Source organism: Lycium barbarum, chromosome 6 (genome assembly GCF_019175385.1).
Source record: "Lycium barbarum isolate Lr01 chromosome 6, ASM1917538v2, whole genome shotgun sequence".
In the NCBI taxonomy this organism is placed as follows: Eukaryota; Viridiplantae; Streptophyta; class Magnoliopsida; order Solanales; family Solanaceae; genus Lycium; species Lycium barbarum.
In genome coordinates, this window is record NC_083342.1 from 101,665,918 (window position 1) to 101,678,636 (window position 12,719).

The following is a 12,719-nucleotide window of genomic DNA, read 5'->3' on the forward strand; positions in this document are numbered from 1 at the left end:
TAAGATATAACTATATGATTAAGGTGTTTCTTAAGAAAATAACACAAAATGTGAGATAAGTGATGACATTGTATTAAAATTTCAACAAAAATGATAATAAAATCAGTTAAAATAAATATTATTAATTAATAAGCCATAAAGAAAATGATCATAATTTAAAAATACTAAGTCATGCTAAAATAAGTACGACTAATAAGTATTAATTACATGACAAAGAAAATAAAATTAAGTTATGTATTTTCACTCTCTACACCAATTATGCAAAATTAAAGAATAGATATCCAACATTATTGTCATTCCTAATGGTAGAATTGAATTTCTTTTGTTAGCATTAGCGTTGAGTTGGTTTTGGTTTGGACTTTATTTGAGTTATTAACATCAATGGAATATAAAACTTATTGACATTCAAGACTCTAAGTTCAAGCTTAAAATAATATGATAAAAGACAAAAAAATACGAAAAATTTAAGAAATACTTATAAATTACATTACAAATAAATATTTTTATATATAAATTATTTTAAAAATTGAATACATGTAATGTCGGGTTGGTTTGGTTTGGTTTGACTTTTTTTTTTTAGCTAAAACCAAACCAATTATGATCGGGTTTTTTTTTCCATCACCAAACCAAGGCAAATCAAACCACTAATCGAGTTTTTTTCTTCAATTTGACTCAATTTATCAATTTGGTGTGATTTGTCAGTTTACTTTTTACACCCCTACTAAGCTGTATTAGTCAAGAATCACATTTGCCATTTGTCGCACTAATTTATTGCACCCTCACGAGTCATGACTATGACTATGTACATTACACCTTTAATTTTCGCCAAACACATGTATGGCCCCTTAAAGTTGCCCGGAAATCACATTTAGACACTTGAGCTCAGCCTTGTTCCAATTGAACACAATGCTATGTGCATATTCATTCCTATCAGGCACAATTAGCTGATTTGACACATAACACGGGTTGCACAACATTTCAAGGGAGTGTGAATGTTGTCTGATGTGAAATATAACGGTAATATTTCAATTTTCTGAAGGCTTTTATTTAAATTCTAATCTTTTACACCGTTCTCACTATTCTTTTAGCTAGTTTCTCTCCTTTTTCTTTGTCCAAATTAGAATTTAAATAAAAGTCTTTAAAAAATTGAAATATTACCGTTATATTCCACATCAGACAACATTCACACGCTCATGAAATGTTGTGCAACCCATGTTATGTGTCAAATAAGCTAATTGTGTCTGATAGGAACAGATATATACATAATACTATGTTCAATTGGAACAAGGCTGATTTCATGTATCTAAATGGAATTTTGGGGCAAGTTTAAGGGGCCTTACATATGTTTGGCCTTTAATTTTCTTGAACTATTGTATGAAAATATTTCGATCTTTCAAAATTCTCTTGGATGTAATTTTTTTTTACTTGTTGAGTGAATCCTAAGTATCTCTTCTGAATTTTAGTTTATGGTAAAGTCTCTCTAATAATTTCGTTTAAATGCGATATATATTTTGTAAATACATATAGATTGTGTAAAAATTGATTACTTCTCTCGGTAATTTGACATTTTCAATATCAACAATCTTTAAACACAAGATGTTGTTGAAGTAAATTAGGAATTAGTTGACATTTCGTACAATAATAATCATACTTATTTTTTTTTCTTTCTGAAATACATATTTATTGTATTTACATTAGATTAAAAACTATCCTTATTTTTTTTTAATCTAAATTAGGTTTAAAATTGGAAAATATTATAACTGTCCGAAAACTTCCGATAACGAGTTATCCCGAAATGTTACAAATTTATGTCAATGATAGAGGCATAATAGCCAGTTTCAGATCGCTCTCAAATTACAATTAGATTTTCGCCCCCCTAGAGTTTTCTTTTTTGCACAGTTGACCCCAATCTCTTTCTTCTCCGTGTAAGTCCCCTTGTCAATTGATTACTCGAATGCCTCAACTTCGATTTGTTTATACTTGTTTTATGAATTTTACAAGTTATATGCGCATGCTTGTTTGGCCTGCCTTTTGAATATTGTTAAATAGAACTAGATCACAAAAAAGTTCAATTACTAAGTTTATAGATCCCCCCCTTCAATGATCTTTGATAGTGAAAGTTGAATTTGATTTCAGTGTTTTTTGTGTGTAAATGCATATAGTGTATCCATTACCTGATAAAACAATTGAACATCTTTCCCTTTTGTTGGGTTAAAGTTCTAATCCTTTGCATCATAATTTATCTAGAGTACTCCTTGAACCCAAATCAATCAGTATGCCTAAGAACGTTCTCAGATTGGGTTGGTGTATAAAAGAAAGATATTAAGTACTATCTTTGATAATAAATATTTTTTTTTTCTCTTCCGGAGAGGAGTGTAGATATGATGTGTTTGGTTAATCTTGAAAATCAACTTAATGATATTTTGGTTCATGATATCAAATTTTACTGTTTTCATTATGGCTTAAATTATGTTAGAACATAGATAAATAAGGACTACTTAGTCAATAAGAAAATGAAAACCCGAACTGACAGTGTCATTCTGATGTTGGATTTCACTTCCATTTACAATTTTGTGTCCTATATCCAAATGATTTTTTTTTTTTTTCCCTACCAAAATTATATCCTCACTTGTTCTTTTCAGCTAAGTAGCTTGGCAAAATGTCCGGGCAAAGTCAACGTTTGACTGTCGTCCCCACAGTTACGATGCTTGGAGTTATTAAAGCTCGCCTTATTGGAGCAACAAGAGGCCATGCTTTGCTGAAAAAGAAAAGTGATGCTTTGACTGTGCAGTTCCGTCAGATTCTAAAGCAAATAGTATCAACAAAGGAATCGATGGGAGATGTCATGAAAAATTCCTCCTTCGCTCTGACAGAGGCAAAATATGCTGCTGGTGAGAACATCAAGCATGTTGTCCTCGAAAATGTCAAGACTGCAAGTCTTAAAGTTCGATCTCGGCAGGAAAATATTGCTGGGGTGAAGCTCCCTAAGTTTGAGCATTTCTCTGAAGGAGAGACCAAGAATGACCTGACTGGATTAGCTAGAGGCGGGCAACAAGTACAAGCCTGCAAGGCTTCTTATGTGAAATCTATTGAATTACTTGTTGAGCTTGCGTCACTGCAAACATCATTCTTGACTCTCGATGAGGCAATCAAGACCACTAATCGGAGGGTCAATGCCTTGGAGAATGTTGTGAAGCCTCGGTTGGAGAATACAGTTACTTACATCAAGGGGGAACTTGATGAATTGGAAAGGGAAGACTTCTTCCGTCTGAAGAAGATACAAGGTTTCAAGAAGAGGGACGTAGAGAAACAGGCTTCCGCTGCCAGGCTATATGTAGAGGAGAAGGCTGCTGAAGACCTTTCTTTGAAGAAAGGTATCTCGCTTGGTTCAGCCCATAACTTACTGTCCCATCCTTCACAGAAAGATGAGGACATTATTTTCTGATATGGAGGTCAGCTTTTATAAGTTATCTGTTGTCAAATATAGGAATGGATAATATTATTAGATGGAGAGATTTTTCCTGTTCAATAAGAGCTCTATGCATGTTTGTACTTAATGAACTCTATGGGGAGCTGCCTCATTGTCTAGCCGTGTGTGCTTCTTTCATTTTTTTGTGATTCAGTGACATCCTTGTCTTTTGTTTCCTGGAGAGCTATTGGTTGAAAATTCTATTTTTCTCATATTATTCACAAGATATCCTCTTTGCCTGTTTAAAAATTGTGTCATGCATTTGATAATATTCCCCCCCCTTCTTTACATTGACACTGCACTCAGAAACACAGATTGTGAAAACGGTCTTCCTTGCAAGGATTGAGTTGGATGCAGATGCACCAAAATCTTTTTTCAGTTATCTGGAGATAAATTTGTCCTACACATTTCCTTTCGAATTCATTTGTTTTTTCTGTGAAGTTATGAGGATTGCTTCATGCTTTGAGATTGCTTCTTTTCTTGCATTCCCCCATTCTGTGGAGTGCAGACTCATGGACGGCATCAGCAGTACTTCATATTGATGCAGTGTATATTATTGTTCTTGAGCCCTTAGATGCAATAAATACCATCATACTTAGGCAGTTCATGACAACTTATCAAGAAAAAAGTAAGTTAGTGACATTGTCGTTGTGCCTTTAACCCAGGTTATTCTGAGATACATTTAGACTTGTCGAAATTTGGATTTGAAAGGAAGACCACCAAACTACATGCTTGTCTGTCATAACAGTTAGCATGCTACTCATACTATCACTTGCCATATGCGCGTATTCGGGGTCTCTAAAAGGAATTTTTTTAATGAAAATACATGCATGAAGGGCCAAAGTATTCACGGGTTATTAGAAATAGAAGCATCAAATGGCTAGTGGCTACAGAAAAGGTGAGCATTAATACAGTAGTGTTTGTGGTAGTTTATTACTCCTTCCATCCCAAAAAGATTGTCTTCCTTTCCTTATTAGTTTGTCCCAACAAGATTGACACATGTTTATAATTAGAAACAATTTAACTTTATGAGATGATCTACAACCACACAAATATTTAAGGCTTGTTTTGGACCACACCTTTCAAAAGTCTTCCTTTATTTCTTAAAGTTCGTGTCAAGTCAAACTAAGACAATCTTGTTTGGACGGAGGGAGTATTATATATATGAAGGTTTTAGTACTCTATCCATCTGATTTCTCCATGTTTCGCTGTTACCATCGCATAAAAGAAATCATCTTCAGTGTAACAGGTGAAGAAAATGGATAGCTGATCAATCTTGGCTTATGGGATATTTTTAGGAATTGGACCTTTGGTGCATTTGATATTGCTGTACTTTCTGAAAAAGTGAAACTGATATCCTAGTTAAATGATTTGTAAAGCTTTAAAAAAAAAAAAAAACTTTGCCAAAAGTTAAATGATTTGTAAAGATATTGTGCACTTTTGGTGTGGAAAACCTCTTCAACCTACAGTTTCCGCGATTCTTATCTTTCTGGTTTTCTGACACGTTAAAATTTAAAGCCATACGACGATGCAAATTCGATTACAAGTTGAACACTTTGTCCTTCGAAAGTTAAAATGCGCAAACATTTATACAGTTACCAATTTCAAAAAAAAAAAAAATGCACAAACATTTATGGATGAAGGAGTAACGATAGATTGATGACTAAAGAGCTATGGAGAAAATAGAAGTGCAAAATTTGTTGATAGGAAAATCCAGAAGTTGGAGAAAGAGCGAATTCCCCTGATATTTATAGGAACCTCCAGGGGTCCAATGTTCTTAGCCAAATAGAGAAAGGCGAGAGGAAGTTTCATCTATAAAAATATATATGCAAAAATGTTTTTTTGCTCTATTTACGCAGTGCGATTTTCCAATGAATGGATTCTGAACACCCCCCTTATTGGGTGTGACGCTGCCATTGGTTGTAAGGTTTGCTTCATCTCAGCTTTGAGATTGCTTGTTTTCTTGAATTCCTCCGTTTCTTGGAGTCCCAGATTTACATTTTATGGACACTGTCAGCTGTATTTGATGTTGATTCAGTGTATACTCCTGTTCTAAGGCCTTTTATGCAATAAATACATGATACTTAGTAGTTCATGGCAAACTTATCAAAAGAAAATAGTTAGGGACATTGCTATAGTTAGTGCCTGTAACCCAGGTAAGTCTGCTATTCATTTAGAATTTAGATTTGAAAGGAAGACCACCAAAGTGCATGCATGTCTGTCATTACCGTTAGCAAAGATACTCTTTCCTATCACTTGCCATATCCAGGATATTTGGGGATTCTAATTGGACTACAAGAAAATACGTTATCACTTTAAGTGGCTTGGAACTAAGTGCATGAAGGGCCAAAGTGTTCTGGGGTTATTAGAAATAAAAGCATGGAAGGCTACAGAAAAGGTGAGCATATGTAGTACACGTAGTGCTTGTGGTAGTTAATCATTATATATCAAGTATTTAATAGTTAATACTCTATCCATCTGATTTCTCTATGTTTCAATGGCCTGTTACCATTGCATGAAAGAAATACCATCTTGTAGTAATAGGTGAAGAAAAAGCATAGCTGTTCAATCTTGGCTTATAGTATATTTTTAGGAGCTGGACTTTTGGCGCAGTTGATATTGCTGTACTTTCTGAAAAGGGACATTGAGATCCTAGTTAAATTATTTGTAAAGACATTGTGCACTTTTGGAGGGGAAATCATCTTGAACCTACACTTCCAAGATTCTTATCTTTCTCTTTTCCTGGCATATTAAATTTAAAGTCAAACGACGATGCAAATTCAATTACAAGTTGAACACTTTGTCCTTCAAAAGTTAATAGTGCGCAAAAAATTGTGGAGAAAGGAGTAATGATAGATTGATAACTAAAGAGCTATATGGAGGAGCTAGGAGTGCAAAAGTTGTTGATAGAGTCAATTCCCCTGATATTTACGGCAACTTCCAGGGGTCCAATGTTCATAGCCAAATAAAGAAGGGGAAAGAAGGCTGAGAGGAAGTTTCAACTGCTATTTAATGCTTAATAAGAAGAGTAAATTAAACCCTAATTTACTGTTCATGCTTAGAATATAGGAGTATTACAGACGTCTTGGGCATTGTCAGACATTTTCTTATGTTTGTCTTCATAGTCCATCCAAAGGTTTGTTTTGAGTATCTGTTGTTTCCTTGTAATGATTGGATGCTGATCTTTGTTAGCAGAGAGGCTGTGCCATCTATTCTTATTTTTTTCCCAGTAAGTTCATTTGGTGGTGAACAAGGGGTATTACCTCTATTAAACAGTGTACTTTTGTGTTCAACAAGTTGGTTGGAAGGATGGTTGGACAAAGATAAATCTTCTTGGACTTTGCTAAACTAGTTTAGCTCTGTATAGGCTTTTGTACTTTCACCACTGATTTTGGGGTTTAACTTATCTGTGATCTGGAACAAATTGCACTGGGCTTTATGAACTTTTCATATTCTGGTAGTCTACCGTAAAGACATATTGTTTACTGATGGGAACTGAGATCGAATTGCGAGAAAATAAATGGAAATCGAAATAAAACTAAGAAGGTAAGATAATTCTCATTAATTGGCTGCCCTGCTCACTGAGAAGTGAGCTACATATAACCAACTCCACTGGGGAGGGACTAAAGTGTAAAAGAAATAATAGGACTTAAGTGACAATATAGAAAGATTGTAACTAACTAAACTAGTGGAATATACTACTACTCAAATGCAGGGTACATCCCTTATAGCAGCAGTTGAAAGAGATATTTAACAGGTCATATCAGTACTCCCCTCTCAAACATTCCTTGTCCTCAAGGAATAAATGAAGGAAACCTCACTTTCAAAGCATTAACATCTTCCCTTGTTGCATGATCTTCAGTTAATTGATCCCACTGAATAAGTAATTGAACAACAACCTTGCTTCCTTTTTGTATCATTCTTCTATCAAGCACCTTAACAGGAGAGGGACAATAGGGACTAGACAAATCAAGTATTGGAGGATGATTGATGTTAGCAGGAACCTCATAGCAAAATTTGAGGAGAGATACATGGAATGTAGGATGAAGAAGTAGGTGAGGAGGAAGTGAAAGTGTATAAGCAACAGAACCAACTTTCTTTAGAATCTGATAAGGGCCATAATATTTGGAAGCTAGCTTGGAAAAGTGCTTGTTAGAGAGTGTCAACTGTCGGTAAGGTTGAATCTTTAGGTAAACCCAGTCCCCAACCTGAAATTGTCTGTCTGTCCTTTTCTTGTTTGCTTGGTCCACCATCCTTTGTTGGGACCTAGCCAAGTGAAATTTAAGCAACTGCAACTTCAATTCCCTAGCAACCAAGCTCCTGTCAACTTCCAACACCTCAGATTCCCCTTGAATATATGGCAAGTGGAGTGGTGGTGGCTGCCCACACAAGGCTTCATAAGGTGTAGTCTGAATAGAGGTGTGAAAAGTTGTGTTGTACCACCATTCTGCCATGGGCAAGTATTTGGCCCAATCAGTGATAGCATCAGAACAATAGCATCTCAAGTATGTTTCTAGGCATCTATTAACCACCTCAGTCTGACTGTCAGACTGAGGGTGATATGCTGTAGATGTACTAAGAGTAACTCCTTGAATAGCAAACAATTCCTGCCAAACTTTACTTGTAAAGATAGGATCCCGATCATTAACAATATCTTCAGGCATGCCATGTAATCTGAAAATGTGATCCATGAACATCTTGGCAATGTCCAGTGCTGAATAGGGATGGGACAAAGCCATAAAATGGGCATACTTGGTTAGTCTGTCAACCGCCACCCAAATGACCTCCTTACCCTTAGACTTAGGCAGCCCCTCTATGAAATCCATGCTTATGTGACCCCAAGCTATAGATGGCACTGGAAGAGGTTGAAGTAGGCCAGGATAAGCAACATGGTCATACTTGCTTCTTTTGACAGATATCACATCTTTTAACAAAGTCTTCCACATCTGCTTTCATGCCCTTCCAAAAGAAGAGAGCTGCTAGCCTTCTATAAGTGTGAGTAATACCAGAATGACCCCCTACTACAGAACTATGCCATATATTCAGCAACTCAGACCTCAATGCTGAATCTGCTCCAATTACCAACTTACCATTCTTTCTCAATTGTTGATTGATGAAAGAATAACCCTTCACATCCATATTCAATACTGTCAGATCATGGATGATCTTGACCAGCATAGGATCCTCCTTCCAACTATCCATGATGGATTGTAATAAGCCAGATCTCACAGTAGACAAGGTGAGTGCAGCCAGTTCCACTGCTGGCATTCTAGAGAGAGCATCAGCAGCCTTATTTTCCTTCCCTTTCTTATACTCTATCTCAAAGTCAAATTGCATCAGTTTAGCAATCCACTTAAGTTGAGAGCCAGTGTGTAGTTTTTTGGTTGGAGGTGCATGCAGGCGGGCATCTTTTTTCTTTGCACTCTGTCTTATCTTTCTATGAGTACTCATGTATATTTACTTGAATTTGTTGCAAATAAAAATTTCTGCAGAATGTGAGGAATTAAGAGATTCATCAACCACCATAACATGTTAGAGCGTTTTGCCTTTCACTTTAACAAATGGTTAAAGACAAAAAGAACCAAACTAAAGATAGCTAGGTTGACAAAAAAAGTTAAATATTCAAGCATCTTTAATTTGGGTGGCGTTGGAAAAGAGAGTGGAGGTCTCCCCTATTAAGACTTCAGAGTACTAAAGAATAAAGCCAATGCAAGAAGAGAAAAATATCTTTTGATGAATATTTACCTAAAAGGCTAAAATTAGCCTCATTAAAGCAATTTCAAATATAACTAGTTATTTTTTATCACTTCTGATAATGGTTAAAGTACTGCTCACAACTAATGTCTCATTGGACATTCTTAGTCGAGTTTATCGCGTATCTAATCCAAGTATACATATTTCAGAAAAATGCTAATCGTCGAATGGAAAAACGAATAAAGATGCATACCTACGAAATTTGAGGTTAAAAAAATTCCAGGACTGGAACTATATTATGTGTGTAGATGTGGTTTAAGACTATTATTTTTTATTAACCTTTACGCTTACTTTGAATATCTTGTGAGATTGATGTTTTTTTACTTTCAATTAGAAAGCTAGTCATGCTCATTTTCACAACTACCCCTCAAGTGGGTAGGAGTCTTGTTGATCAAGTCAGTTGCTGTAAATGTCAAAAAAGAGGAAATAAGGTGAATGAATTAAAGGAGGGGGAATCAATTTTGTTCTTAACAAGAGCTTTATATAGATATTGGAGATGGAGAAAAAGCAAAAGCCTTAGACAAAAGACAATAGCAAAGGCCAACAAAAATTATGAAGCTTTGGATTCCCTTTAGGCATATACTAAAATTAAGTTTTTTCATCATACTAAAATAAAGTTGCTCTATGGGCAAAGTCGTACCATAATATTGAGCGCACATGTGACTGGCACGTAGAGAAACTACAGCAAATGAACAAAAAGAAAATATGACACGAGTTTCGCAACTATCTGGACTGAATCTTCTAAGTTCCCCAATCCTTCAAATTACTTCACCATCTACTGCGTTTGACTTCTATATACTACCTACTATAACAAATTATAATACACTAACAATATAGATTTTATTACACTATATATCAATGTATATCAGTTAAATCGGTGTATATATAACTTACAGGAATGAGAATATCTATTTTTAAGAGGAATGTGTAACATAGCTCTTTACAAATTGAATAGGAGAAAATGATCTTGTAAATATTTTTTTACATTATTTTTAGATCTTCTATGTGAAAAAATAAAATATTATTCTAAAAAAACTTAAATTTTAAAATAAATTTATAAAGGACTACAACACCAATTAACTCCCTAATTTGTTCTTCTTGACTTTCTTTCCGTGTTTTTCTTATATACCACGAAGATGGCTACTTTTTATTAAACAAGAAAAATAAAGAAGTGCATAGCATGACATTTAACATAATTCAGGAGCTTTATTGTTATACGTCCAAACTCCAACTTAATTCTAATAACCTTTCGTTCTTCAACCTCTATTGTAATTTTACCATTCACATTGAAAATGACACTATAGAAATATTAACAATATTTATAATCCCTATTTAATAATATTAGTATTAGAATTGTTATTAGAACTGTGATTTGCTTTCTTCAGTTAATCTCCTTCATTTCTTGTTTTCTCTTGCGACTCAAGAGTCCTTTCTCTTCATTTCCTTGAATTCCTACAAATGGCTTGGGATGCCAGACTACAATTTTGAGAAGTTCCTAATTTGCAATCCAACTCAACTTCAATTGTTCCTAAAATCACATATTTAATGTAGAATCGAGATTTTATTAATTTAATTGATCATATGTAATAAAAACAAAACACTCAAATTAAGGACCGTATAATTTGAAGTGTATATATATATATATACATATAGTTTGTTAATTTACATCTTTACATTGAGCATTTCTTACAAAACCTATCAATTATAGTGTCTAACCTAAGCTGTAGGAGTGTGCATGGATTGAGTTAGTTAGGATTTTTTAAATATCAAACCAAACCAAACCAATTACATCGGGTTTTTAAATTTATACATCCATCAAACCAAACTAATATAATTCGGATTTTTCAACCTCGGGTTATTCGGTTTTCTAGGGTTTTTCGATTTTTTTTTTGGGAAAAGTCTTCATACAAAACATATAACTTTTACTTCAATTTGTTTTTCGTCCTAGTAAGATATAACTATATGATTAAGGTGTTTCTTAAGAAAATAACACAAAATGTGAGATAAGTGATGACATTGTATTAAAATTTCAACAAAAATGATAATAAAATCAGTTAAAATAAATATTATTAATTAATAAGCCATAAAGAAAATGATCATAATTTAAAAATACTAAGTCATGCTAAAATAATTACAACTAATAAGTATTAATTACATGACAAAGAAAATAAAATTAAGTTATGTATTTTCACTCTCTACACCAATTATGCAAAATTAAAGAATAGATATCCAACATTATTGTCATTCCTAATGGTAGAATTAAATTTCTTTTGTTAGCATTAGCGTTGAGTTGGTTTTGGTTTGGATTTTATTTGAGTTATTAACATCAATGGAATATAAAACTTATTGACATTCAAGACTTTAAGTTCAAGCTTAAAATAATATGATAAAAGACAAAAAACTACGAAAACATTTTAAGAAATACTTATAAATTACATTACAAATAAATATTTTTATATATAAATTATTTTAAAAATTGAATACATGTAATGTCGGGTTGGTTTGGCTTGGTTTGACTTTTTTTTTTTTTAGCTAAAACCAAACCAATTATGATCGGGTTTTTTTTTCCATCACCAAACCAAGGCAAATCAAACCACTAATCGAGTTTTTTTCTTCAATTTGACTCAATTTATCAATTTGGTGTGGTTTGTCAGTTTACTTTTTACACCCCTACTAAGCTGCATTGGTCAAGAATCACATTTGCCATTTGTCGCACTAATTTATTGCACCCTCATGAGTCATGACTATGACTATGTGTCACATTACACCTTTAATTTTCGCCAAACACATGTACGGCCCCTTAAAGTTGCCCGGAAATCACATTTAGACACTTGAGCTCAGCCTTGTTCCAATTGAACACAATGCTATGTGCATATTCATTCCTATCAGGCACAATTAGCTGATTTGACACATAACACGGGTTGCACAACATTTCAAGGGAGTGTGAATGTTGTCTGATGTGAAATATAACAGTAATATTTCAATTTTCTGAAGGCTTTTATTTAAATTCTAATTTTTTACCCCGTTCTCACTATTCTTTTAGCTAGTTTCTCTCCCTTTTCTTTGTCCAAATTAGAATTTAAATAAAAGTCTTTAAAAAATTGAAATATTACCGTTATATTCCACATCAGACAACATTCACACGCTCATGAAATGTTGTGCAACCCATGTTATGTGTCAAATAAGCTAATTGTGTCTGATAGGAACGGATATATACATAGTACTATGTTCAATTGGAACAAGGCTAATTTCATGTATCTAAATGGAATTTTGGGGCAAGTTTAAGGGGCCTTACATATGTTTGGCCTTTAATTTTCTTGAACTATTGTATGAAAATATTTCGATCTTTCAAAATTCTCTTGGATGTAATTTTTTTTTACTTGTTGAGTGAATCCTAAGTATCTCTTCTGAATTTTAGTTTATGGTAAAGTCTCTCTAATGATTTCGTTTAAATGCGATATATATTTTGTAAATACATATAGATTGTGTAAAAATT

The 12,719-nt window shown here is 33.7% G+C and overlaps 1 protein-coding gene across 1 annotated transcript; it reads left to right on the top strand.

Moving 5' to 3' along the window:
- The first annotated feature begins 1,766 nt into the window (after positions 1–1,766).
- On the top strand, positions 1,767–3,718 carry LOC132645073 (V-type proton ATPase subunit D-like). The gene is made up of 2 exons (XM_060361840.1): positions 1,767–1,925; positions 2,643–3,718. Exon 2 carries the CDS (start codon positions 2,660–2,662, stop codon positions 3,443–3,445), a length of 786 nt encoding a protein of 261 aa, XP_060217823.1. The 5' UTR covers positions 1,767–1,925; positions 2,643–2,659; the 3' UTR covers positions 3,446–3,718.
- Positions 3,719–12,719: the final 9,001 nt, after the last annotated feature.